Raw genomic sequence first — 25,005 nt, 5'->3', positions numbered from 1 at the left:
GACCCGGAGAAAAATCCACGGGGAGAGAGACACGCAAACTCCAAATATACAGCAGCAGGGGTAAGGGTCGGGATCGATCCCACAACCTCCTGTATACCAGGCGAGGTAGTTAACATCTCCTAGCCACCGTGATGATTATGATGATGAGAGAGACACGCAGACTCCAAATATACAGCAGCAGGGGTATGGGTCGGGATCAATCCCACAACCTCCTGTATACCAGGCGAGGTAGTTAACATCTACTAGCCACCGTCATGATAATGAGACAGAGAGACAATCAAACTCTAAATATATAGCAGCAGGCATCACAGTCGGGATCAAACCCACGACTTCCTGTATACCAGGCGAGGTAGTCAACTTCTCGCCACTGCGGTGCCCAAACCTGGCTGGCTGATCAACGTTGAGCCGAGGCCCTCATCAGTGTTGGCTCAACTCTCTGACAACGGCTTTAGCCCCCCCCTGAGCCACCCAGACCACCGCACACATGGCGCCTTGCGGAGTCACGGTGGTCACATTGCAGCACAGACGCATGTCAATGTCGCCCACAGATCGGTGCCACAAGGATTCCCAGGGCTTACACCTGTGGCCTCCGTTTTCCCCATCCACACGAGACACACAAACGCCAAATATACAGCAGCAGGCATCAGGGTAGGGATCGAACCCACGACCTCCTACACACCAGGCGAGGTAGTTAACATATCCGAGCCTGGGGTAATTCACATATATTATGCATGCACACCATGCCTACACATTCTGCCGTATTTTTTTGGGTGCAAGAAATCGCAATAGCTGTTATTGTACAGCGGCGATGGAGTCTAAAGTGCAGCAAACTCGTGAGCGAGCGAGCGAGCGGCGGCGGCGCGCTACCTCGAGGCCGAACTTGTAGAAGCCGTAGTTGATGAAGTACTTGATGCAGCCCAAGATGCCCTCGTCCAGGTTGCGCCGCGACACGTTTTCGAAGACGGTGCTCATGAGCGGCGGCGTGAGGCCGAAGTGCAGCCGGTGGTAGAGCTGCCGCCTCGTCACCGTGATCTCCACCACCAGCAGCGCCAGCGCCACCACGTGGTGCTGCACAAGCGGGGAGGGGGGGGGGGGGCGACTCGACCCATCATGTCTCTGGGTCCGATAAAAAAGGTACCACTTGGTGAGGAACAGCGGTTGTCCCTACAGACAGACTTGGCCTCTGGCACAACAATGTGAAACCTCCACGACTGCTCCAGGGACGTGAAATAAAAATGAGCGCTGCCTCTCAATTCTCACGTCAGTAGCAACGACGGCCTCACGTCCGGGCCGCTGACCTCCGCTGCCACGGCCCGCAGCAGCCGGACGGTGGGGAGTTTAAAACCCGGCTTTGGGTGGATTCAACCCGTAATCCCTCCAGGATCGATACGATCATGTGGGAAGCCAACAGTGGACTGCCAACAGAACGCCGGGCCTCACCACGCCAAAAAGGAATTTCTACCGCAGAAATGAAGAGCACTGCTCTGTAGCAGAGGCACGGTGAGACTTTTAAAGTGTGTTCCCGGGTGGCAGCGTAGAACATTAAAGGCATCCCTAGGTATCCCAGGCTGATGATATAGATGACGTGGATATGCTTTGTCTCCAGATACAGGTAAAGATTTGTATATGAGGATGGCGACACAGACGTCTCTACTGCGTCCTCAGATGGAGACACTATATATCTGTTTGACACGGAGGCTTACGCGACCAATATTATTCATAATCAAGGTTTTTTGGGTTAGATCGCGTAAATATAAATGTGTCGTTAACCCGCCACCACCCGACACAACCAACCAGTCAGGTTTGTCACGTAAGCAAAACGTGCCAATTACTTTTGCTAATTCTGGCAAAATCGACCGATGATGCTGGATGTAATTACCAGTGAAACGTAACAGTACTCAAATTGTAATTTTTGTGGATTTACTCTCCAACACACTATTGTGTGTGTGGGCGCTGTATGGCGGTGTGTGTGGGTGTGTGTGGGCGCCGTATGGCGGTGTGTGTGGGTGTGTGTGGGTGTGTGTGGGCGCCGTATGGCGGTGTGTGTGGGTGGGTGTGTGTGTGTGGGTGTGTGTGGGTGTGTGGGTGTGTGTGTGTGTGGGTGTGTGTGGGTGTGGGTGTGGGTGTGTGTGTGTGTGGGCGCCGTACCCGGATGTAGGAGAACACCGGCCGTGATTTGCGAATCCCGACCCACGGCAGGGGATCGACGGGCCCAGCGTACAGTGTGGAGCCTCGCAGCAGCTCCTCCGTCTCCAACGACGTCTCGTTCAGCAGCGGCTATCACGCCGCATCGAGCAAGCACATGAACACACACAGAGACACAAACAAATACAAAGATCCCCCGTATAGCCTGTAACAGACTTTTGAGGCAAGTGCTGTGCTGTTAGTTTGAGGCAAGTGCTGTTAGTTAACGCCTATGAAGGCCAGAACGGCACACGAGGGGGGTGGGTGGCCAGCATCACACTCGGCCGCCTTTGTCTCCCCAGTGACGATGTTTACACACTGCACCAGGTACTTATTTGAGGCTGAGTCGACCTAGGGGAGGCCCAAGGCCGGTTCAGATAATCGCCACTGGCATTGGCCGCGAGCGGGAATCGAACCCGGGTCGCCAGGTTCGTAGCGCAGCGCACGAACCGCTACACTGCCGCTCCCCACATGCACACACACAGACAGACAGACACACACACAGACAGACACGCACACACACAGACAGACACACACACAGACAGACACGCACACACACAGACAGACACACACACAGACAGACACATTTCAACCAAAGCGACGTTAAACATCCCCCTGTCTTCATTTAAAACGCGATTGTTGTCAGCCGGCGTTATTGTCCACATTTGGCAAATTGACTCAATAGGTATTACACACAGCAGCAATCATCGCCCCCTGCTGACAGACTAGCGCCCGTTCGGAGGCCAGGTGCTGGAGGTCACCTTGTGACCACATGGACAGCCGACACTGGGAACGCCCTTTCAAATGTTTGAGATGCGATGCGACGCAAGTCGCCGATCGCGCAGAGTAAGCGGAGACAACGGTCTGGGTCCCAGCATTTCGGAAGATGCGGCCCCAGATGACGCTCCTCACCACCGAGCAGTTGCTGGAGTAGTGGACGGGGTCGATGGTGTCCAGCTGGTAGATCATCTTGCAGATGATGAGCACGCACGCCCACACAGTGCTGATGGACGCAGCGAGCGGCCGGAAGCGCACGCACGGCAGCGCGAACACCCAGAGCCCCAGGAAGAGCGAGTTCATCAGGGACACCTGCACAGCGCGCACACACGGCAAGCGCCACCGCGTGCTCCACCTCAGGCAGCAGCAGCAGCCGTTGCAGCAGCAGCAGCAGCAGCTTCGATTCCTGCTACTCATAGCGGGAAGGTCGGCAAACCGATAGGTTCGGTGTCCCAAGCGATGACATCGCGAGCGAAGGGTTAACATTAACTGGATGCGGTTAGCATTAACCAGACATCGATAGCGAAGGGTTAACATGAACCAGGTGCGCCGAGAGAAGGCTGCCGTCGTCACCTGATGCGTGTCCGTGTTGTACCACGTGTTGTTGTTTGTTCCTCCCAAGTGCTAGGCGCTTGATCTGCATAATAAGCGGCCACGCATTCTAGAGCCACCAACACACGTGCGTGTTCTTTACTTAGCACGTGGTCCTGCAGAGCTCTGAACGAGCGAGTGGGCTACTCGTCTGGAGATACGTTTTAAGCGAGGAAACTTTGTCATCGAGAGCAATTGGCCTGGCTTCGAACCATCTAGAGGAGGGGTCGGCGACCAAAATAACAAGAAGATTGTTTTTGTTCGAATTCGGTACAAAAAAATAACCCAATACTTGAAAAGCCGCAATGCAATATGATTACCAGAAGGTTGGGGTCCTTAATGAATGACGTCACGATGCGGCCCTTAAAGAGCCACCGCACGCGGCTCCGGAGCCGCGGGTTGCCGACCCCTGGCCTCGAGGGTTGAGCCCTCGGCCGCCACCGACTGGAGGCGCGCGTGAACCGGACGCGGACGCTGGGCCGCAGCCTGCTACGTGCGAGTGCTCACGTCCTTGAGGGAGATCCAGATGATGTAGAAGGAGACGACCTTGATGATGTGCAGCTCCAGGATGCGCCAGGCCAGGGTCTGCACCTTGCGCAGAATGTCCACCGACTTGAGGAAGAGCACCGTCAGCCGGTCGAGCACCAGCATCCACTTGTTCCGCTCCTCCTCTTCCTCCTCTTCCTCCTCTTCCTCCGTCTCCATTTCATCGTCCTCATCCTCATCCTCTTCTTTCTCTGTCAAGGCAAAAGTGTGCACTCCGGATGATCAGTGCCATCTTTACTCATCACTGCATCGCGCTCATTCAGGTGCGCTTCTGCGGCCGTCTTGAACGCTCTTCCTTACGATAATAGGAAGCCCACTGGAGCTATGCACTTTTAAATCATCTCGATTGATAAACTAATTTCTTTAGAACTGCTTTTTGTGTTTAGTTTGTTGTCCTTTCCCCCGCACCTCCGATTAGCACGATTGGCTACATACGGTGCAAAAGAAGTTCAACAGACATGCAACATTATTTGCCACGATCTATCCACTGCTGGATGAAGGCCTCCTCAAGCCCCACAGTTCTGCAATGCAACGATCCACTGAGCACCGACACGCTCCAAATCACGTGAGCCGATTTCGTCGCTCCATTTTCACACTGGACGTCCTCCCCGGTGCGTTCCCTCCCTTGGCTGTCGCTCCATTGTGAGTCTCGACGACCCGCCATCGTCTCTTCTGGTGACACGTCCTGGGCACCGCGGTGGCGAGCTCCCTTGCCTGGTATACAGGTCACGGGTTCGATCCCGACCCTGACGCTTGCTGTATATTCAGAGTTTGCGGTGTCTCTCTCATCCTGATCGCGTGGAATTTTCCGGGTCCTCCGGTTGTCCCCTCCATGTTAAGAAACGTGCGTTTAGAGTATTTGGCTGCTATAAATTTCCACGTGATAAGCTACTTCGTTGAGCTATCAGTTGTGGCCAGGTCACTTCTGAAAAAAAAGCGACGTAGCTCAGTGGGCCTTGCCTGGTAAAATAAAAAATAAAGTTTAGTTTTAGTTTACGTCCAGCCCCAGCCAACTTGCTTGGCTGCAGGCAAACTTAAGCTTTGCTTAATCTGCTCCAGCATTTCACCTGCATGTGTTCGCTAATCCCTATGTTTCTGTCCTCCGTCTCTCGAAGTAATGCCAAACATGCACCTACCTCTCCACGCTTCAGTGCGATCTTCAAAAGTGTTTATTTATATCGAGGATGGCCCCAGCCATAGGAATGTGGAATGTTCCAGCACCGGCTCAGGGTCGCCGATGAATATAGCACTGCCCCACACTCGCTGGAGCAGGGGGACGGCCTCACACCCTCCAGGGTGTCTCTCATCAAAGGGCCCGCGTGTCAGCAATGACACGTCACACTCTCGGCTGGCACGGCCTGAGGTCCACACAGCTTCGGGTGCCTTTACAGTTGAAAATGAAGTGGTCACGCAAGACGATGGAATAAAAAAATAGGCTTTAACCCTTTCCGGCAATAGGAATGTGGAATTCCCACCACCGGCCGAGACAGCCTGGAGGTTATGAGGCGACAAATGGGTCCCATAGATGGCAATCCAAGCCTTGCCAATCCAATGTGGTGATCCATAAGAGGGTTTTTTTGGTTCGATCAAGTAAATATAAACGTGTCGTTAAACCGCCACCACCACCCGACACAGCCAATCAGTAAGGTTTGTCATGTAAACAAAACGTGCCAATTCGTTACTAGTTCAGCACACCGGTGTGTTGGAGAGTAAACACACAACATTTATAATTCGAGTACGACGTTTCGCCGTTACTTGCAACCAGCCTGAACTTCTATTATGGATAATATTGATCGCAAAATCCTACGTGTTAAACCCACTGTGGTGACTTTGCCATCGCGGGAGTCATAGGTGTCACGTGGTTGGCATGGGCCCTGGTGGGAGGAACGACACAGGCGGTGCTCTCTCCAACACCGCACGGCACCGGGGCCCCTCCGGCGTTTGGGCACCGGTGCAGCTGCACTGCCTGCACACCCCGTAGCCGCATCGTCCATCGTCGTCACAAGCGGCACCCGTCGTCGCAGCGGTGCGACGAATCTTACCTCCGTCGGGCGGCGGGGAATCCCGGTCCTCCGTGGGGTACTCCGCTGATTCCTTCTCGCACACCGCAGCCTCTTCCCCGCCTCCCGGCTGCTCCCCTACCGCTCCATTTCTCTGCATGCCCACGTCCGGGAGGCTCCCCTCGTCCGTGGCAAGCCTGGCGCACACGACACAACTTGCAGTAGGAACGTGGCACGGCGGCAACGGCAGGCAGGCGACCAGAACACCCGCGGTTGACGCACGTGGCGCTCGGGGGAGATGCGTGGCGTGCGACGGTGGCGTGCTTGACGATTGGGTCGATGGCGCGGGGTGGCGGCAAGCTGCGGGCGATCGACCCGATGACAATGCGAGGTCTTGCTCAGTGAGTGCTGCGGTCAATGGTGATCCACGAAAACCGGGAATGAATGCGTGGGGCTGGATGACACAAGGCGGTTAAGCAGAATGATGCGTGCTGCATACGTACAACGTGCGGCAACCCCTGTAGCGTGATCGTATTCATGGGTGGGCATAGAACAACTCGGAGGGGGGCGAAGCCCGTGGTACGGGAACCAAAATATCAATAAATGGGAAAAGCGAAACACGATGGTGGGCGCTTATTCGCCGAACTGAAGCAGGCTCGCTCGGGCAGTGTATCCATGGTTACGGTGTTCACGGCCCTGGCGAACTTTGAGGAAAACCCGCATCAACTTTTTTTTTTACTTGAGAATTTAAAAGCGGGCTGAACCGAATGCTCCAGGACTGAAGTACAGCATATAAAGTTGGCATTGCACGTATACTCATGCACACACATGAATGTAAACATCGGAATGAAAACAACAACAACAACAAAAGTCCACTGAAGAGCCTTCTGAACTGTCACAGCAAATGCTGATGGTGGCTGTTCAGGCCGAAACAGCAGACATGAGTGAACTGGCCAGCATCGTACATGCCTGGCCATCTCTGTCTCCCAAGTGTTGCTCTTGCCACACTACCCCACGCCTTGCCTAACCTAGGGTGGGTCCAGGCCAAGTAGAGGTCACCCATTTCCCGTGCGGCCTTATAAATTAAACCTTAAGTTACTGGGATGTTACCACAATGCAGCCACAATGTTTATTAGTTTGTTGTGCTTCCCCCGCACCTCTGTTCAGCACGGTTGGCTTCGTACGGTGCGAAAGGAGTTCAACATGCGTACGTATAATCATCACGGCCGCTAAGCGTGCAAAGATCCCCGGAGATCTCCCCGCCTTACAGTCCAGACGGGCGAGTGCTGTCAGCAAACACCCATTGAGTGTGGCGTGACACACCAATGGGTGGTGTGGCTGGGAACCACACAAGGCGGAGTGAACCTTGATGAGGCTCAGGACAGGTTCCAACTTGCAGGGTATAAATCAGAGCGAGATTTCTGAGAAAGTAGCTCGGTGTGGTTTTTTAGTGACTTCAGGGATCCTGTCAACTTCAGGAAGTGGAGTGTGCGTCGCGAGCTTAAGAACTTCTTTTAATGGCAGCGTCGTCACACCCTGACGAACCGCTATGTCACCACTCGCCCAGCGACACACTGCGATGCACGGCGACAACAACAACAACAACAAGAACTGCGGCAACAACAACAGCACAGCCCCGTGAAACGATGGAACGGGAACGTGGTGGAATGGAAGAGTCGAGGGGGGTTTGGCTCATGAACGTTGGCTTGGAGGAACCTGCACAAGCCAATTCATGGCACGTACACACACTTACTGGGGACGCCTTTTGCCTAGATTTTCCTTGATGCTGGACACATAGGGGAGAGCGTTAGTGAGAGACGGAGGGGGGGCAGGGAGTTACCAGCAGAAGCAGCAGCACCCCACACAGCAGCAGCAGCAGCACCCCACACCCCAGCAGCACCCCACACAGCAGCAGCACCCCACACCCCAGCAGCACCCCACACCCCACAGCAGCACACCACACAGCAGCAGCAGCAGCACCCCACACCCCAGCAGCAGCACCCCACACAGCAGCACCCTACACCCCACACCACAGCAGCACCCCACACCACAGCAGCACTCCACACCACAGCAGCACCCCACACAGCACCCCACACCGCAGCAGCACCCCACACCACAGCAGCACCCCACACCACAGCAGCAGCACCCCACACAGCAGCACCCTACACCCCACACCACAGCAGCACCCCACACCACAGCAGCACTCCACACCACAGCAGCACCCCACACAGCACCCCACACCGCAGCAGCACCCCACACCACAGCAGCACCCCACACCACAGCAGCACCCCACACCACAGCAGCACTCCACACCACAGCAGCACCCCACACAGCACCCCACACCGCAGCAGCAGCAACGCGAGCCAGCCTAGACGAGGCCTGATCCTCGCAGGACTGGTCTAGCTCTGGTCAACAAGTCCACTTTATGTTTGCTTACAAATATATTGTTGTTTAAAGGCCATTTTTGCAAGTCCGGTACTTACAGAAGGGGCATAATATATGTAGCAGTATAATTGAGGACAGTTGTGTTGTTTTAAGCGTTTATAATGTAGTAATGATTTGTTTATATTTTCTCGTTTAGGTGCACCCTAGCTTGATTCGTGCACCAAATATCAGGTACAAGGGTTAATTTGAAAAAAAAATATCCCATCATTGTAATAACGAGTACATTTTCATTAAAATCGAATTGGTCTGTGAGCTTAATTATTTCACACAACTGTGATGTCACCAAGTTGTGGAGCGTGTCCGTGACACGCGTTGTGTCAGCACGCCGGCACCGTCGCTTAGGGCCAGCCTCGCCATGCATTGTGGGTAGCCGCGGCGCCTAGTCGGATCGGTATTGTTGGAGAGGGGACCGCTGCTGAATTAGCAGGGTGGGTGGCAGAACAGGAAACACTCAGTGAAGTGTACCCTCCACTTTGGGTTCAGTAGAGACACACACTTTTTTTTAGGTGCGGTTCTGCGGCCGTCGGGAATGATCTTCCTTACGATATTAGGAAGCCACTGGAGCTATGCACTTTTACATCATCTAGATTAGAAACTCATATCCTAAGAACTTCTTTTTGTGTTTAGTTTATTGTCCTTCCCCCGCACCTCCGATTCGCACGGTTGGCTACGTACGGTGCGAAAGCTCAGCATAAAATGCAATACACTCGCCCACTCTTTCTTTAAAGAGAGACACCGTCCGCTCTGGAACCGGGATGGCGAGGTTGACGACAGCAAGGACAATGCAACATTTTAAAACCTCTCTGCTCAACCACGTGGGTTATTAACGCTGCTGAGCCGCATGCGGGAAGAGACTTCACGCCCTTGGAACCCCACAGTTCCCTTCAAGGCTACGTTCTGGCTTGCGTTGCTCGAGAAACACGTAACTGCAACTTGCATTCCCAGAAGCATGCCAAGCACCCGCGCAACCACTCTCTACTCGTGCACAGCATGCCGGGCACGTGTGCTACGTGCAAAGCACACCGCGGTTGTCCAAACGTGAAACCCCGTTCAGAGCATGCCGCTTAAACCGCGAGAGACAGGGGCTTGAGCAGGGTAAACGATAACAACAAATTCAAGTCCAGGTGTTTTCCCCCGGCTTAAATTAACATGAGAGCTGCGCTCAACCCCTTTGTGGGGGTCCTGAGCCAGGAGTGGAAATTCCACATTACTATGGCAGGGGCTGATCGATATGTCAGTACTATAAATATAATAACGTGCATAAGAGGATAGAGGTTTAAAAGAGACTGAGAGAGACGGGCATGGATAGAGGATGCAGCATGGCGAGTGAGTGGGTTACCCACCTATTGACTAACACATAGACTCTCCCACTGACTTTAGAGTAGCTAAGCAGCAGGCGGAGGAAGGGAAAGAGAGACAAAAAGCACACACACACACACCAGTTAGCCAGACGAGCACAGCGACACACGGCCAGAGGTGCCCCTCGTCATCCTCGCAGGTGACCGGGGCGCGTGCTGTCTGTGAACATCGGTGAGCGAGCACGGCAAGGGCGTTTGGCCAATGTCCCAATATTCCCCAGCTGCCTTTGTTTCCCCGGTGCTCACGTTCACGCATCAGATCAGACACTTCAAACCCAGCGGGTGGTGTGGAAGGACCCGACCAGATTCAGATACACATCGGGACACACGTTGTGCCAGACAATTCGTGTAGTATTGCGCTTCGGCGGTGGACCCGCCGGTACCGTTGCTCCCAACACAGCACCCGCACCGACAGCTTTATGCGAGGCGTTAGGAGTCCTTCGGACTCGGCGAAAAAAGCGCAGCCGCTTATTTGGGGGTTAGGCAAAGCACACCCCCTACCCCCTACCCCCCCCCATTCCCCACACTTTAACAATGGCTCATTCCACGCGGGCAAGCGGCACGCATCGGAACGCGTACAAGACAAGGCGGCGGGAGATGCGAGATGATATTATCGGAGGGGTGTTACGTCTCAATGCAACGCTCCGCTGTGAAGACACGAGCACAGTGCGCTGTATCAGCGCTGGCTTTGAAGAGGAATGGGGAGACGCGCGTAGCTTTCGGAGCCGCGCGCGCGCATTTGTCTGTGTGTGCGCCCACGTGTAGGTTGCGCCTGTGGTGCCTGCATGCGTGGTGTGTGCTGTGCAAAGCTGTGTATGCACAGTATGCATCGCGTTCATCGCTATGCGTACATTTGTATGTGCATGTATGTTGAACTTCTTTCGCACCGTACGGAGCCAACCGTGCTAATCGGAGGTGTGATTTGTGTGTGAAGCAATATTGCGTTCAGAAGATATGACATGCATGTGCACTTTGCGTGCGTGTCCTGCGTGTGTGTATGCATGCGTGCTCGTGCTGTGCATGCTGTGTGTGTGTGTGCATGCTGTGTATGTGTGTGCATGCTGTTTGTGTGCGTGCTGTGTGTGTGTGCATGGTGTGTGTGTGCATGCTGTGTGTGTGTGCATGCTGTGTGTGTGCATGCTGTGTGTGTGTGCATGCTGTGTGTGTGTGTGTGTGCATGCTGTGTGTGTGTGTGTGCATGCTGTGTGTGTGCATGCTGTGTGTGTGTGTGCATGCTGTGTGTGTGTGTGCATGCTGTGTGTGTGTGTGCATGCTGTGTGTGTGTGTGTGTGCATGCTGTGTGTGTGCATGCTGTGTGTGTGTGTGTACATGCTGTTTGTGTGTGTGCATGCTGTGTGTGTGTGTGCATGCTGTGTGTGTGTGTGTGCATGCTGTGTGTGTGCATGCTGTGTGTGTGTGTGCATGCTGTGTATGTGTGTGCATGCTGTGTGTGTGTGTGCATGCTGTGTATGTGTGTGCGTGCTCTGCGTATGTGCGCGCGTGCTCTGCGTGCGTGCGTGCTCGGCACCTGTAGGCAACGCCCTGGTTAGCGCGGGCGGCGCTGTCCAGGTCGGTGAGCGCCAGGAAGCTGTCGTGGAAGTAGTGCAGCTGCAGGATGCAGCAGAGCAGGAAGGCGGTGGGGATAAGCACCTGGGTGAAGAGCTCCGACACGCTGAACTGTTGCAGACCCAGATCACGCAGCCTGCGGCCCACACAAAGGTCCCCCGCATGGCCGTTACGGCAAGCTGCGGCAAGCGCCGGGAGCGTGCACCGAACACGCCGGAGCGCCTTTGTCTCCTCGCTGAGATGACGCACCGGGTACTCGTTTAATGCCGAGTCGACCTAAGGGTGGCCCGGGATCGGTTCAAATTTACAGCAGGTGACGTTGGCCGTGAGCGGGAATCGAAATCGGGTCGCCGGGTTCGTAGCGCAAGCCGCACTAACCGCTGCGCCACCGATCCCAACCTAAAGACACGTGCGCGGTACCGGACTCGCATGCGCGCACACAGATTCTCCCACACAGATTCTCCCACACAGATTCTCCCACACAGATTCTCCCACACAGATTCTCCCACACAGATTCTCCCACACAGATTCTCCCACACACAGATTCTCCCACACAGATTCTCCCACACAGAGATTCTCCAACACAGATTCTGCCACACAGATTCTCCCACGCAGATTCTCCCACGCAGATTCTCCCACACAGATTCTCTCACACAGAGATTCTCCCACACGCAGATTCTCCCACACAGAGATTCTCCCACACAGAGATTCTCCTACACACAGATTCTCCCACACAGAGATTCTCCCACACAGATTCTCCCACACGCAGATTCTCCCACACACAGATTCTCCCACGCAGATTCTCCCACGCAGATTCTCCCACACAGAGATTCTCCCACACAGATTCTCCCACACAGATTCTCCCACACAGATTCTCTCACACAGAGATTCTCCCACACACAGATTCTCCCACACAGATTCTCCCACACAGATTCTCCCACACAGAGATTCTCCCACACGGAATCTCCCACGCAGATTCTCCCACACAGAGATTCTCCCACACAGATTCTCCCACACAGATTCTCCCACACAGATTCTCCCACACAGAGATTCTCCCACACAGAATCTCCCACGCAGATTCTCCCACACAGATTCTACCACACAGAGATTCTCCCACACAGATTCTCCAACACAGATTCTCTCACACAGATTCTCCCACACAGAGATTCTCCCACACAGATTCTCCAACACAGATTCTCCCACACAGATTCTACCACACAGAGATTCTCCCACACAGATTCTCCAACACAGATTCTCTCACACAGATTCTCCCACACAGAGATTCTCCCACACAGATTATCCCACAATCAGAATCTTTACTGAGACTGGGGGAGGATTCCGATGCGCTATGAAGCTCTTGTTCACAGATGTCCAGTACAGGGAGCTGAGTCAGCGAGTTACATCGGCAAACAATACAAACACAAGATAGGAACTCTAAATAGAGAATATGGTAACCAAGTCACTCAATATAAATATATGTATAAATAAATGTTAGAGATAATTATCTATGATTTACTTTGTTATATTAGTCCGATTTATCAAGGCCGGGCAAGGCAGCAAAAACAAGAACAAAACGGTTCCAGACCACACCAAGATAATGCCACAGCAGTCAACCCTCAATGAAATGAGCACAATAACAATGGGAGCAGCAGGTGGGGAGAGACAGCCCCCCCCACCCCAGGTGGGGAGAGACAGCCCCCACCCACCCCAGGTGGGGAGAGACAGCCCCCACCCACCCCAGGTGGGGAGAGACAGACCCCACCACCCCCACCCCCCAGGTGGGGAGAGACAGCCCCCCCCTCCCCCCAGGTGGGTGGGTGGGGACAGCAGCCCGTGGGAGGGGAGGGCCGTCCCAGAGTGGGAGCGGCACTCACTGTGAGTCCGAGAGGCGCGTCATGTTCCTCCACAGGCCGGGGAAGGACTCGAACTGGTAGGTGTAGATGAAGATGGTGACCAGCATCGTGTAGGACACCACCACCATCCAGAAGTACTTGAGCAACCGACGCCACCAGTTATAATGCACCTACACAACATACACGCATGCGTGCGCGCACGCCTCTAACACACTGTAGTGGCAAGTGCTGTTAATGTGATGTAGTAATCATTTGTTTCTATTTGCTTGTTAAGGTGCACCCTAGCTTGATTCGTGCACCGAATATCAGCTACAGCAAGGCTTAATTTGGAAAAAAATCCCACTATTGAGCTTAATTATTTCACACAACTGTGAAAATGGGCGGTGTGGTAAGGACCACTAATTTAAGTCCGAGTCGACCTAGAGCGACGGCCAGGACCGGTTCAGATATATAATTCGTCACTAACGTTAGCGACGGCTGGGTAACGAACCCATCTGCCCACTCACCCGATCCATAAGTGGGGGCCCGACGCAGTCTACGAGCAAGGTGGCTCTCGAGAAGCGACAGCCACTCCCATCGTCTCACCGCCTACCGACTCGGCACCCGGGCAGCCCGACGCCACCCGGGTACCAGCGGCAAAAGCCTGGAGTGGGCCGCGGGGCGGCACCTGGTAGAGCGCCACGCAGCCGAGGCACAGCGCCATGTAGATGATCTTGTAGGTGACGAGGCGGCCCTGGAGGCCCACGAAGAAGAACATCCCCCCGCACACGTAGATCCAGTACTTGACGAAGAGGCCGCGCACCAGGGCCCCCAGCACGTGCATCAAGTTGCTGCCCGCCTCGCCCTCGGCCTCTGATCTCGCGCGCACGCGAAGGCGAACGACAAAGATCAATGACAAAGGTCCACCGTGTAGCCGCACGGACTGTTGGGGCAAGCGCTGCGATTGAGAGCATTATATTAAACTAGAGATTTTATTTTACCTGGTAAGGCCCACTGAGCTACATAACTCTTTTTCAGAAGCGACCTGGCCACAAATAATAGCTCAATGAAGCGGCCTATCATGTGGAAATTTATAGCAGCCAAATACTATATTATTTAGGTCTTTCGGTAAAGCCACGTAGATACAAAAAATAATACAATATCACGAAGTTTGATCGCAACACAAGCAATCGTCTTCAGGTGTGTTGCGATCGAAACGTCATGATATTTGTATTATTTTTCTATCTACGTGGCTTTACCGAAAGACCCAAATAATATGAATTCCTGCAGTCACGAAAGCTTTAAGTCAAGATTCAGCCAAATACTCTAAACACATGATGTTGATTATAAATATGGAGGGAAAAACCGGAGGACCCACAGAAAAATCCACACGACCGCGGGGAGAGACATGCAAACTCCAAATATAAAGCAGGCGTCAAGGTCGGGATCGAACGCACGACCTCCTGCATACCGAGGGAGGTTGTGAACATCTCGCTCCCGCGTAACAGTCGGGGATGCGGCCGCCACCACACACGGCCGCATGTCTCCCCAGTGGCGGTGTTTACTCACCGCACCAGATACTCATTTGGGACTGTGTCGACCTAGGAGAGGCCCAAGCCCAGGACCGGTTCAGATGCTTATCGCCAAATTTGGCCATGAGCAGGACTCAAACTCAGATAGCTGCGTTGGTAGTACAGTGTGCCAGCGACTACACTACTGCTCCCCACACAACAACAACAACCGCCATTCGCCACTAAGTGGCGGTGACGTCACCACGACGCTTGTGCCAGGCCATGTGCACCTTGAGGCCACGTGAAGTGTCGAACGCCCGCGGGCAGGAAGTCACGGGGCAGACCCAGGTGCCACGGGTCGACTGACTGAGATGACTGGCTGGTGCACCACCTGTGCCCCCTACTGTGCCAACCTGCTGTGCTTTAGCCACCCAGCGCTCCGCTCGTTGTTGTGATCGTCGCTCCTCCGCCCTCCGTTGTTGTTGGAGGGCGACTGCCTCCAACTGCCCAATAGCGTCCTTCACGAGCCTCCTCCACAGAGGTCGATCTTGACACCGCTGGTACCAGTCATTGGCAAGTCCACTCAGCTCCACGTCCTCCTGTACCACATCACTCCATCTCTTCTCTAGCCCGTGCCGCACCCGTTTAGCCCCCTCGATCCGGCCGAACAAAAGCTGTTTTGGCATGCGGTGGCTGGGCATGCGGGCTACATGACCCAGCCAACGCAGCCTTGCCTGCCGGAGGAGCTCACCGATGGGACCTTGCCCAGATCTTTCAAGGATTTGTGAGCTCCTCACACAATCCAGCCTGGTTAAACCCAGGATGGATCGTAGGCAGGCCAGCCTAAATGTTTCCAACCGGCGAAGATGCTCCATTAAGGGGGTCCACGTTTTGCAAGCGTAGAGAAGGGAGGGAATGACCGTGGCTGTGAAGACCTGAAGCTTAGTGTGGAGCGACAGACCAGGTAGCTTCCACACAGCGTTACGCAACCGATGAAAAGATATTGCCACTCAACTGATTCGGAGTGAGACCTCTGCTGTTAAACTGGAGCCAGTCATAAGCACACTGCCCAGGTATGGGAAACTCTCCACTCTCTCCACAACTGCCCCATCACCGATTGGGAGTTGTGGGGGTGGAGTGTCCGATGGTACAAATACCCAGGCAGGTGCTTAGTTTTGGTGGGGCTGATGGTAAGGCCCCATTTCTTAGTGGCACGCTCCAGCCTCAGCAGCAGCGTCTCCAACTCCTCCTCTGAATGAGCAGCTATTACCAAATCATCGGCATACATGTGGTTGAGCAATAGGGAGCCATCCCTTGACCGCACCCGGGCATCGATCAGCCTCCCATTATATCTGTACCAAATGGAGATTCCCCCGGTACAGCTATTGAAGGCTTCACGAACTACGTGGTCAAAATAGATGTTAAATAATTGGGAGCCAGAGGACATCCCTGTCACACCCCAAGGTGTACAGGGAATGGCTCTGACTCCCGGCCACGTAGTTTTACCCGGGCCCGCTCACCATCATGAAGGTCCTTAATGATTATGAGCAGAGGGTCAGGAACTCCAAAAGCACGAAGAACAACCCACAGCCCAGGCCTACTGATGGTATCATAGGCCTTGACCAGGTCAATAAAGCAGAGATGTAGGTCTTGTTGGAATTCCCTACACCTTTGCTGTAGCAGACGGACAGAAAATATGGCATCTGTGCACGACCGCCCTTTCCTGAAACCGCATTGGGGCTCCGCAAGCCTCTCCTCAGCGTGCCTGGCAAGGCGATGCTGAATAATCCTTGCCAGGACCTTTCCCGGCACACTGAGGAGTGAGATGCCCCTGTAGTTGTTACAGTCTGTGCGGTCCCCCTTCTTAAAGAGGGGGACCACCAAGGCATCCTTCCAATCCTGCGGAACCCATCCAGTGGTCCAGACTGTTGTTATGATGTCATATAGGGCAGTCTGTGCACAAACGCCACCCTCCCTCAGCATTTCGCTTGGGAGATATCTCTGCCCGCTGCCTTTCCTGGTCTCAGACTCCAGATCGCCCTCAGTACTTCCTCAACAGATGGTACTTCAGCCAGCACCGCAGCCTCAGCACATTGTGCCACGATGTTTTCCTGGCTGAGGGATTTTCCCTCCCCCAGGACCTCACAGAAATGCTCAGCAAATCTGCAAACCTGTTCCTGGGGGTCGGAGATCGGATCACCGTTTTTTCCCCTAATGATGGTAATAGGTGTGGCGCTGCAGGTTACTTTTTTGATGGAGTTAAATAGAGATTTGTGATCGCGGGCCACTGAGGCAGACTCCATCTCCTCAGCAACCCGTGACCACCACCCATCCTTGCAGCACCTCACGGGTATCCGAACCTCCGAGCGAAGGCTGCGGTAAGCCTCCTCATTCTCTGACGTGGGATTCTGTAGCCGATGACAGTGGGCCTGTCGCTTTTCTCAACTATCCTGAACACCTCCTCTGTCAGCCAGGGTCTCTGGGGAGGTCTGGACCGCGTACCCAAAGTAGCCATTGCAGCTGCATGAGTCACAATTCTAAACCTCGCCCATTTATCCTCGACATCAGGAGGAATGGGGGATGATGCCAATCCCAGCCGCAAGCGATGATGAAATTCTCGCTATGAAAGTTGCTCCCCACACGCACACAGAGGGACAGACGACGATGACATGGAGCTGCGTTGGACCCTCGGGTGTGGTTGACCTTGCAGCCACTACGGTAAGAGAATTCCCTGCAACTGGCATGACACGCAATCATCACCATCATCACCACCACCACCTCCATTACCACCATCATCACCTACACCACCACCACCCCCATTACCCCCCCTCCCACCCCGTCCGCGTACCCCCGGATGGGGGTGGGGGGTGCTCCTTCTCGGGCTGCGCCTCCAGGCGCTCCTTCAGGCGCTGTCGCAGCAGGAGCCAGAAGGTGGCGTTGTACAGCAGCTGCATCACGTGACACCACGACGACATCACATCATCGGCATCATCATCGTCGTCATCATCACATCATCACGTGCAGGCTCCATGCTGGGGAGGGTGGCTGCTGTATGCAGATCACCGGAGCAGGAACCGGATATCCCTTATTCTTACTGCGTTTACAGCACGCAATCTGACTACTGTTACTTAGAATGTACATGATGGATGACTTTAAAGATTACCTTCGTTTAAAAAATAACTCGCGTAAGAAAGTCCTCGTCAGCAATGTAGGGCAATGGGAATAGTGCAGCAGCCAATGCAAGAAGATCTCACAACAAAGCCTGTGCGCATGTGCCCGCTTAGTCTGTGCCAGTGTGCGCGGCGCGTGCCGGTGTGCGTGTGTACCTTGCTGCCGAGAGACACGCAGGGGATGTCCTCACGCACCAGGCCAATTGGCGCAAACTCCACCACCCCGACCTACGCAGCACGGGGACCGTGAGCGGCGCACAGGGAGAGCCGCCGTGTTTCTCCAGCATACGGCGCTCACGATGATAGCACAATCTAACTCGCTAAACTCAAACTAAACTAATTTTTACTTGACCAGGTAAGTCCCACTGAGCTACACAGATCTTCTTCAGAAGCGACTCGGGCCACAGAATGATATCTCAACGAAGCAGTTTATCACGTGGATACTTACAGTAGTTTATCACGTGGATACTTACAGTAGTTTATCACGTGGAAATTTACAGTAGCCAAATACTCGAAATGCACGTTTCTAAATGTGGAGGGAAAAACCGGAGGATCCGGAGAAAAATCCACGCAACCACAGTGAGGAAATGTAACCTCCAAATATACAGCAGCAGGCATCAGGATGGGGATCGAACCCACAACTTCCTGTATACCAGGCGAGGTAGTTAACATCTTGCCACCGTGGCGCCCTGTCTGTGGCCCCATGCATGTTCCTCAGTTAACTCGCTGAGATTCGAGTGAGTTTCACCGTCTGCTTTGCTAAAGGAGATCTGGGCGACGAATGAACGAGAAGGACGTCAATGTTTGACGCTTATTGCATTACCTGTTGTAAAATTACTACTGTAATCCCTCGTTGTGGGCTTCATATTGTGTTGGGAAACTGCCTATGAGTTGCATAGTCAACTAACGATCCTCACGGAAACCCAAACCTAGCGTCACGGACTTTTTTTGCCGTGCAAGCGAGTTGAGTGAAAGCGAGCAAAATGAGTCCGGCTACGGCACGCAAGAGACTCCTCGGGGCACTGCCCGATGCAAGGCCCTCGGCAGATCTGAGCATTCTTCAGCAATTAAGAGCATCGTGTAAAGAAATGCCCTTGTAAGGTCAAGTGGCTTTTAAAGCTCACTTTGATCGCTTGCAATATTTTCCCTTGACATATTTTTTACATGGCCGTGATCCAGCCTTTGGAAAAAATATAAATCTGTGTCCCTTAGACGGCCGCCTGCCGCCGCCTCCGCGCGCGGCCGGGGATTGGATCCCACGATCCACGGTGTGGCCCCCGCGCCCCCTTTGTGTACGCTTCGCAATTCGACTTTCATCTTCAAGCCCAGCATACAGCATTCCCCGGTTCAGTGAAGGTCCGATTTTGTACGGTTATTTTGTAATTTCTCCTAGTTTAGATTTTATTATTATTGTTACGGCTCATTAGCCAATTTGGTATTCGGGCTATGGCTGCAGGCACAGAGTAGCTAACGTTCCGAGTAACTCATTGCTGAAATCAAAAACATCATTACTGCTCAACTCAAGATTGTCTCCGACACGGGGCGGTGATCTTGTAACACGGACTTCATGCTCAGTGTGTGATCAGATGATGACTATTATTATTATTATTGTTGTTGTTTAGCGAGTACCGAGTGATTTGACCATCGTTACGTGTGAGCTCATTTGAGGACAGCAGTCACCAACTCAGATCGTGGAGATTGCGTCACGTGGCCCAGCGGTAGCGCGCTTGACGCTCGACGCTCACCGCAGAGGTTCGCGGTCCGAATCCGGCAGGCCGCCCTGGTTAATACAGCGGCCGCGTTCACCATAAACTACTCCGCGCCGTCTCCTTCCCTTCCCAGTGGACATTACAGATCCCTCGACGTCACTCGACTCGAGGAGGCCGTTGCGTGCCGGCATTGTGGTGCAAATCAGCGTGAGCCAGCCAGCCGGTCAATACGGCTCTGAGCGAGTGAGTAAACGAGCGAGAGGGTGACTATGCGAGCGAGCGAGCGAACGCGTCTCCCGCTGGCGGAGCGCCGCGCCGGTACCCGCCTTGAGCGGCAGCTCGTGCTCGTTGAGACGCAGGCTCCACACGTAGGCGAGCAGGCAGAGCACGTTGCCGTAGGCCACGAGGAAGGGGGCGCTCAGCATGGTGTAGTGGCGCCGGTTCCGCATCATCCAGATGAGGCACGACCAAAGCAGCAGCACGAAGGTCAGCCAACTGTGGTAGGTGATGCTCCACGCCTGGGACGCGAGCGCAGACACGCGCGGGGGCACACGGTCACACGCAGATGGACATACAGGTTCACACGCGAGTGCACAGATATGCCCATTTTCCTGGTTGTTGGAGCGAGTGCTGTTAGCGAGCACCTATTAAGGGCAGTACGGAAATAATATCCGCACGCCACGCCGGGTACCCATGTAAGGCCGAGTCGACCTCGGCGAGGCCCAGGACTGGTTTAGGTATTCACCACTGATGTTGGCTGCGAGCAGGAATCGAATGTATGTCTGTGTATCCACTAGCTTACAAACACAAAGATCCCCCGTGTAGCCTTAATAGACTGTTGGGGCAAGTGCTGTTAGCGAGCAGCACCTATGAAGGCCGGCACGGCACACGTGGTGTTGGGTGGCCGTCTTTTGTCTCCCCAGTGTTGATGTTTACACTCTACACCAGGTACCGATTTGAGGCTGAGCTGACCTAGGGGAGGCCCAGGACCTGTTAAGATAATCGTCACTGGTGTTGAGTGCGAATCGAACTCGGGTCGCTCAATTTGTAGCACAGTGCGCGAACTGCTACACTACCGCTCCCACACTAGCAGAGAAATAGAGACACACGTACCACACGTAACATACCCTGTTCAGTCAAACCACAGGGGTAAGTCCTGTGAGCGAGTACATCTACAAGGCTGGCATTGCACACACAGGCGGAAGGGATCATGTAGTTATAACCACGCACAACCGCCTTTGTCTCACCAGTGCTGATGCTTACACACGGTTACTCATCTAAGGGTCAATTGGCCTTGGGGAAACTCAGGACCGGTTCAGATACCAATTTTAGAATATTCGTCACGGCCGGGAATCAAACCCAAGTTTCCGAGACTGTAGCGCAGTGTGTGAACCCCTGAGCCACCGCTTCCCATGAACACACACACGCGCACACACACGCGCGCACACACGCCCACGCGCGCACATTGACGCTCAAACGCCGAGAGGGAGGGAGCTATAAATTCAGATAATTCGTATCCCTCGGTGGAGCGCTTGCGGTTTGAAGGGCGCTCGGCAAGTTCCCACTTGACCCGCCGTGACTTCCTGCCAGCTCTCGGAACCTCCAGGACGACGAGGTCACAACGAGGATGGGCAGGTGGCCAGCACACGCCCGGCTCAGAGTTTCCACACGGAGAGCCGACCCTCGCTGATAGCAGCGCGGGTCGCGCCACGCCATCGCGTCACGGCTCAGACACGCAACGCGCTCCGCATTAAAAATAACACCGCCACCTCCTCTTGCACAAAGTCCGTTTGCGGTGGCGGCTTTGTTCGGACAGAGGAAACGCTCTCCCGCCGCACGCGTTCAGCGGGGAAACGCCGACTCCTGCTGGCAAAATCTCACGTTGGAGACGTCATCGTGCAGCACCGTGGAACCAGACTCCACCCCACCCCCCACCATCGAAAATGGGCACACACTGCCCAGCGAGTTTCACCTGTGCCAAAAATAAACCGAACCAAACCGGTGAACGTTACTCACACATGCACGCGCACACACACGCACACGGGGGAATGTCGCGATTTTGGTTTCCCCGTGTCTGAAACGAACACCGGCGAGAAACAACAACAACCGCCATTCGCCACTAAGTAGAGGTGACTTTACCACGGCAACTGTGCCAGGCTATGTGCACGTTAAGGCCATTTGAAGCGTCGGGTGCCCACCGGCAGGTCATGGGACAGACCCAGGTGCCATGGGTGGACTGATTCAGATGACTGGCAGGTGCACCAGCTATACTCCCTACAGTAGCAGCAGCAGCCCCACGCGCCAGAACCCACAGGCCGTTCAACACTCACACGGAGACCCGCCACTCCACCGAGGCCCGTTTCACACTGCACATCGCTGTGAGTGAGCGAGTCAGTCTGTTCGTCCGTCTGCGACGTGTATTTGCGGACAGGTGTATGTGTGCGAGGTTTTGTACCTACGACAAAAAAAAAAACAAATATGGCATTGCGAAGGACAGCGACATTCACGGGGTGAAGCGACGCGCTTCAGAAATTACAACGGTCGCACGGCAACGGAAAATTCCACCGTTCAGTTCGGATGTGGTCTTTGTGAAAAGTCAGTGTGACATTCTATTTATCATTTTATATCTCTGTGGATTTGACCTAATTGCTCGGAGTCAGTCCAAGTCTCCCACCTCCTGGAACAAACGCTTGACGTGAACGGTGTTCTCTTGTCTGCCATCGACCTCGTCCTCTCGTCAGCAATGTCAGAGTGTAACTGACATTGCGCCCGGCGCTGTCCGTGCTCACGCCTAGCGCTAAACAAGAGGACAGGCACATCCCTGGCCATCTGCAGTCTCTCAGTGAGAACCACGCTGCCTCTGCAATGTCATACGTTAATATATTTACCCATTCACCAAAATCTACATTTGTTCTTATATCAGTAATATGAATAAATGTGTCTCTGGTGCACATGGCATGACAATGACGACGACGATATTAAAACAACTTGCGCCGGACTATCATCTTAGCAACAACCGGACTTTGCTAATGACAGTCCAGCATCAGCTTAATGCATCAATTGGATTGAGCTTTTCTGTCCCCACGATGATGATGATGATGATGTGGCTTGCCCCTGCTGCACGCTGGCCTGTTTGTGTGAACAGTCTGTCCTCCTAAAACACGGTCGTAGCTCAATGCCTAAAGAACACAGCGCTATGGAAACATCGCATTATAATAAATGATATAGGTTAAAGCAAGTCCACGATAACATGTGAGATGCGTACGCAGGCCGAACCAAGACAGAAGCATCCAGCAGCATCCCAATGCCTCGTGTGATGCTACGTCGATGCAGCCGTACGACCGCTTATTCCGACTCGCACTACAACGTAGTTCCGTTTGCTCGATCGCGTTATATCTAATTCGCACCCGTGTTATAAAAATGTGTTCCCAAATACATTCATCACGTCAATATATCCAATTCGCATTAAGAAAACACCACGCCGTTATAGGAGAACAGAATGCATCACAGATGTGTACTTCTCAGCAGGTTGCCAGGATTCAAATGGGGCTTGGCTCAGGAATATTTTTGTGTTGTTTGTTTTTCCCCATCAACGGGCGTGAGAGTGAGACTGTGGACAGACACCCCGTGGGCTCGACTCAAGGTGAGCTCACCGAGAGTCATAATTTCTCTCGCCTGGAATTCCACAAAGTTTGGCAACAGCTGCTGATGGAGCAGCTGGAAGCCCGCCCGGGTGTTGGATGGCGAGGGGGGATCGCGTCGAGAAAAATGAAGCCGCTTCAACTGGGCCCAAGCCAAGGGGCTGCCTCGTGGCTCAATCGGGCGGAGTGTCAATTCTGCTTGAGGGTGACGACGATTACGACGATCGTGACGATGAAGTGTGGAAACAACAATTGTTACACGTCCAGCCAATTGTTTTTGTTTACCCACTGCTGGATGTGTACTTCCCCATGTCTTGCAGGCCGAGAGGTATATTTGACCGTACTTCACCACGCCGGTCATCGCGGGTTTGTGAAGGTGCAGAAGGGTGCAGAATGCAGCAATGGATTTTTCTCTGCTGCTCTCCCGCCACGCCTCGCACATCTGCCTTGCGCGCAAGGTGGTCGGTCGCTCATCCAGGCACCCTCCACACTCAACCCTGCTTAGCTTCCGAGACGAGGACGGGTCCATTCTGAGCGACTTGTCCAGAATGCAAGCCACGCAAAACAACCCAAATCTCCCGCGCAAAATACGAATCCGAACAAATAAATGGAAATAAACCGCTCTGAGCATTACTGAAGCGAGGCCACGGCGGGCCTGCGGAGTCGTGGGCCGTGGGCCGGACGCCATCCCTGGCCCCGCGGGGAGTGGGGGTGAAGTATGGTTGCTCAGACGCCGCTTGAAGCTGAGCCCAGGGAGCCGCCCCGTGGCGGCATTCTCACCGCACGGTGCCCGGGGGCCGTCGTGGCCGCTCGCACGGCCCCATCGCTCACAGGGGCAGCCGCAGGGGTCGCTCACATATACACACACACACATACACACACACACACTCATACACTCATACACTCACACACACACTCATACACTCACACACACTCACATACACTCACACACACACTCACACACACACTCACATACACTCACACACACACTCATACACTCACACACTCACACACATACACACACACTCACACACACTTACACACACTTACACACACTCCCACACACTCATACACTCACAGATACACACTCACTCACTCATACAAAAGATCCCCCGTATAGCCTTAACAGACTCTAGGGGCAAGTGCTGTTAGCGAGCACCTATGAAGGCCGGAACGGTACACGAGGGGGTGGGTGGCCAGCACCACGCCCGACCGCCTTTGTCTCCCTAGTGGCAATGTTTTTATCCACCGCACCAGGTACTCATTTGAGGCTGAGTTGACCTAGGGGAGGCCCAGGACCGGCTCAGATAATCGTCACTGATGTTGACCGTGAGCGGGAATCGAACCCGGGTCGCCAGGTTCATAGCGAAGCGCGCTAACCGCTACACTACACTCACAGATACTCACTCACACACACTTACAGATACACACACTCATACACTCACAGATACACACTCACTCATACACTCACAGATACACACACACTCACACACTCACAGATACACACGCATACACTCACAGATACACACTCACTCATACACTCACAGATACACACTCACTCACACAACAACCGCCATTCGCCACTAAGTGGCGGTGATGTCACCACGACGCTTGTGCCAGGCTATGTGCATGTTAAAGCCACGTGAAGTGTAGAACGCCCGCTGGCAGGAGGTCA

General features: G+C 53.9%; 1 protein-coding gene across 1 annotated transcript in view; it reads right to left on the bottom strand.

Annotated features, from left to right (window-relative positions):
* LOC116952108 (piezo-type mechanosensitive ion channel component 2-like) overlaps nucleotides 1-25,005 on the bottom strand; it is a 154,005-nt gene that overhangs the window by 78,744 nt on the left and 50,256 nt on the right. Inside the window, exons 5-17 of the mRNA XM_076074014.1 lie at nucleotides 20,016-20,207; nucleotides 18,137-18,208; nucleotides 17,659-17,758; nucleotides 13,988-14,172; nucleotides 13,342-13,490; nucleotides 11,430-11,603; nucleotides 9,887-9,928; nucleotides 7,852-7,884; nucleotides 6,141-6,295; nucleotides 4,060-4,289; nucleotides 3,097-3,273; nucleotides 2,149-2,277; nucleotides 868-1,068 (exon numbers count right to left, since the gene is read on the bottom strand). Of these exons, the coding sequence (XP_075930129.1) occupies nucleotides 868-1,068; nucleotides 2,149-2,277; nucleotides 3,097-3,273; nucleotides 4,060-4,289; nucleotides 6,141-6,295; nucleotides 7,852-7,884; nucleotides 9,887-9,928; nucleotides 11,430-11,603; nucleotides 13,342-13,490; nucleotides 13,988-14,172; nucleotides 17,659-17,758; nucleotides 18,137-18,208; nucleotides 20,016-20,207 (1,839 nt within the window). The remainder of the gene's footprint in view (nucleotides 1-867; nucleotides 1,069-2,148; nucleotides 2,278-3,096; nucleotides 3,274-4,059; nucleotides 4,290-6,140; nucleotides 6,296-7,851; nucleotides 7,885-9,886; nucleotides 9,929-11,429; nucleotides 11,604-13,341; nucleotides 13,491-13,987; nucleotides 14,173-17,658; nucleotides 17,759-18,136; nucleotides 18,209-20,015; nucleotides 20,208-25,005) is intronic.

Source organism: Petromyzon marinus, chromosome 45, assembly GCF_048934315.1.
Source record: "Petromyzon marinus isolate PM22_M1 ecotype Great Lakes invasive population chromosome 45, UKy_Petmar_22M1.pri1.0, whole genome shotgun sequence".
Lineage (NCBI taxonomy): Eukaryota > Metazoa > Chordata > Hyperoartia > Petromyzontiformes > Petromyzontidae > Petromyzon > Petromyzon marinus.
This window is presented reverse-complemented; position numbering and strand designations above follow the sequence as displayed.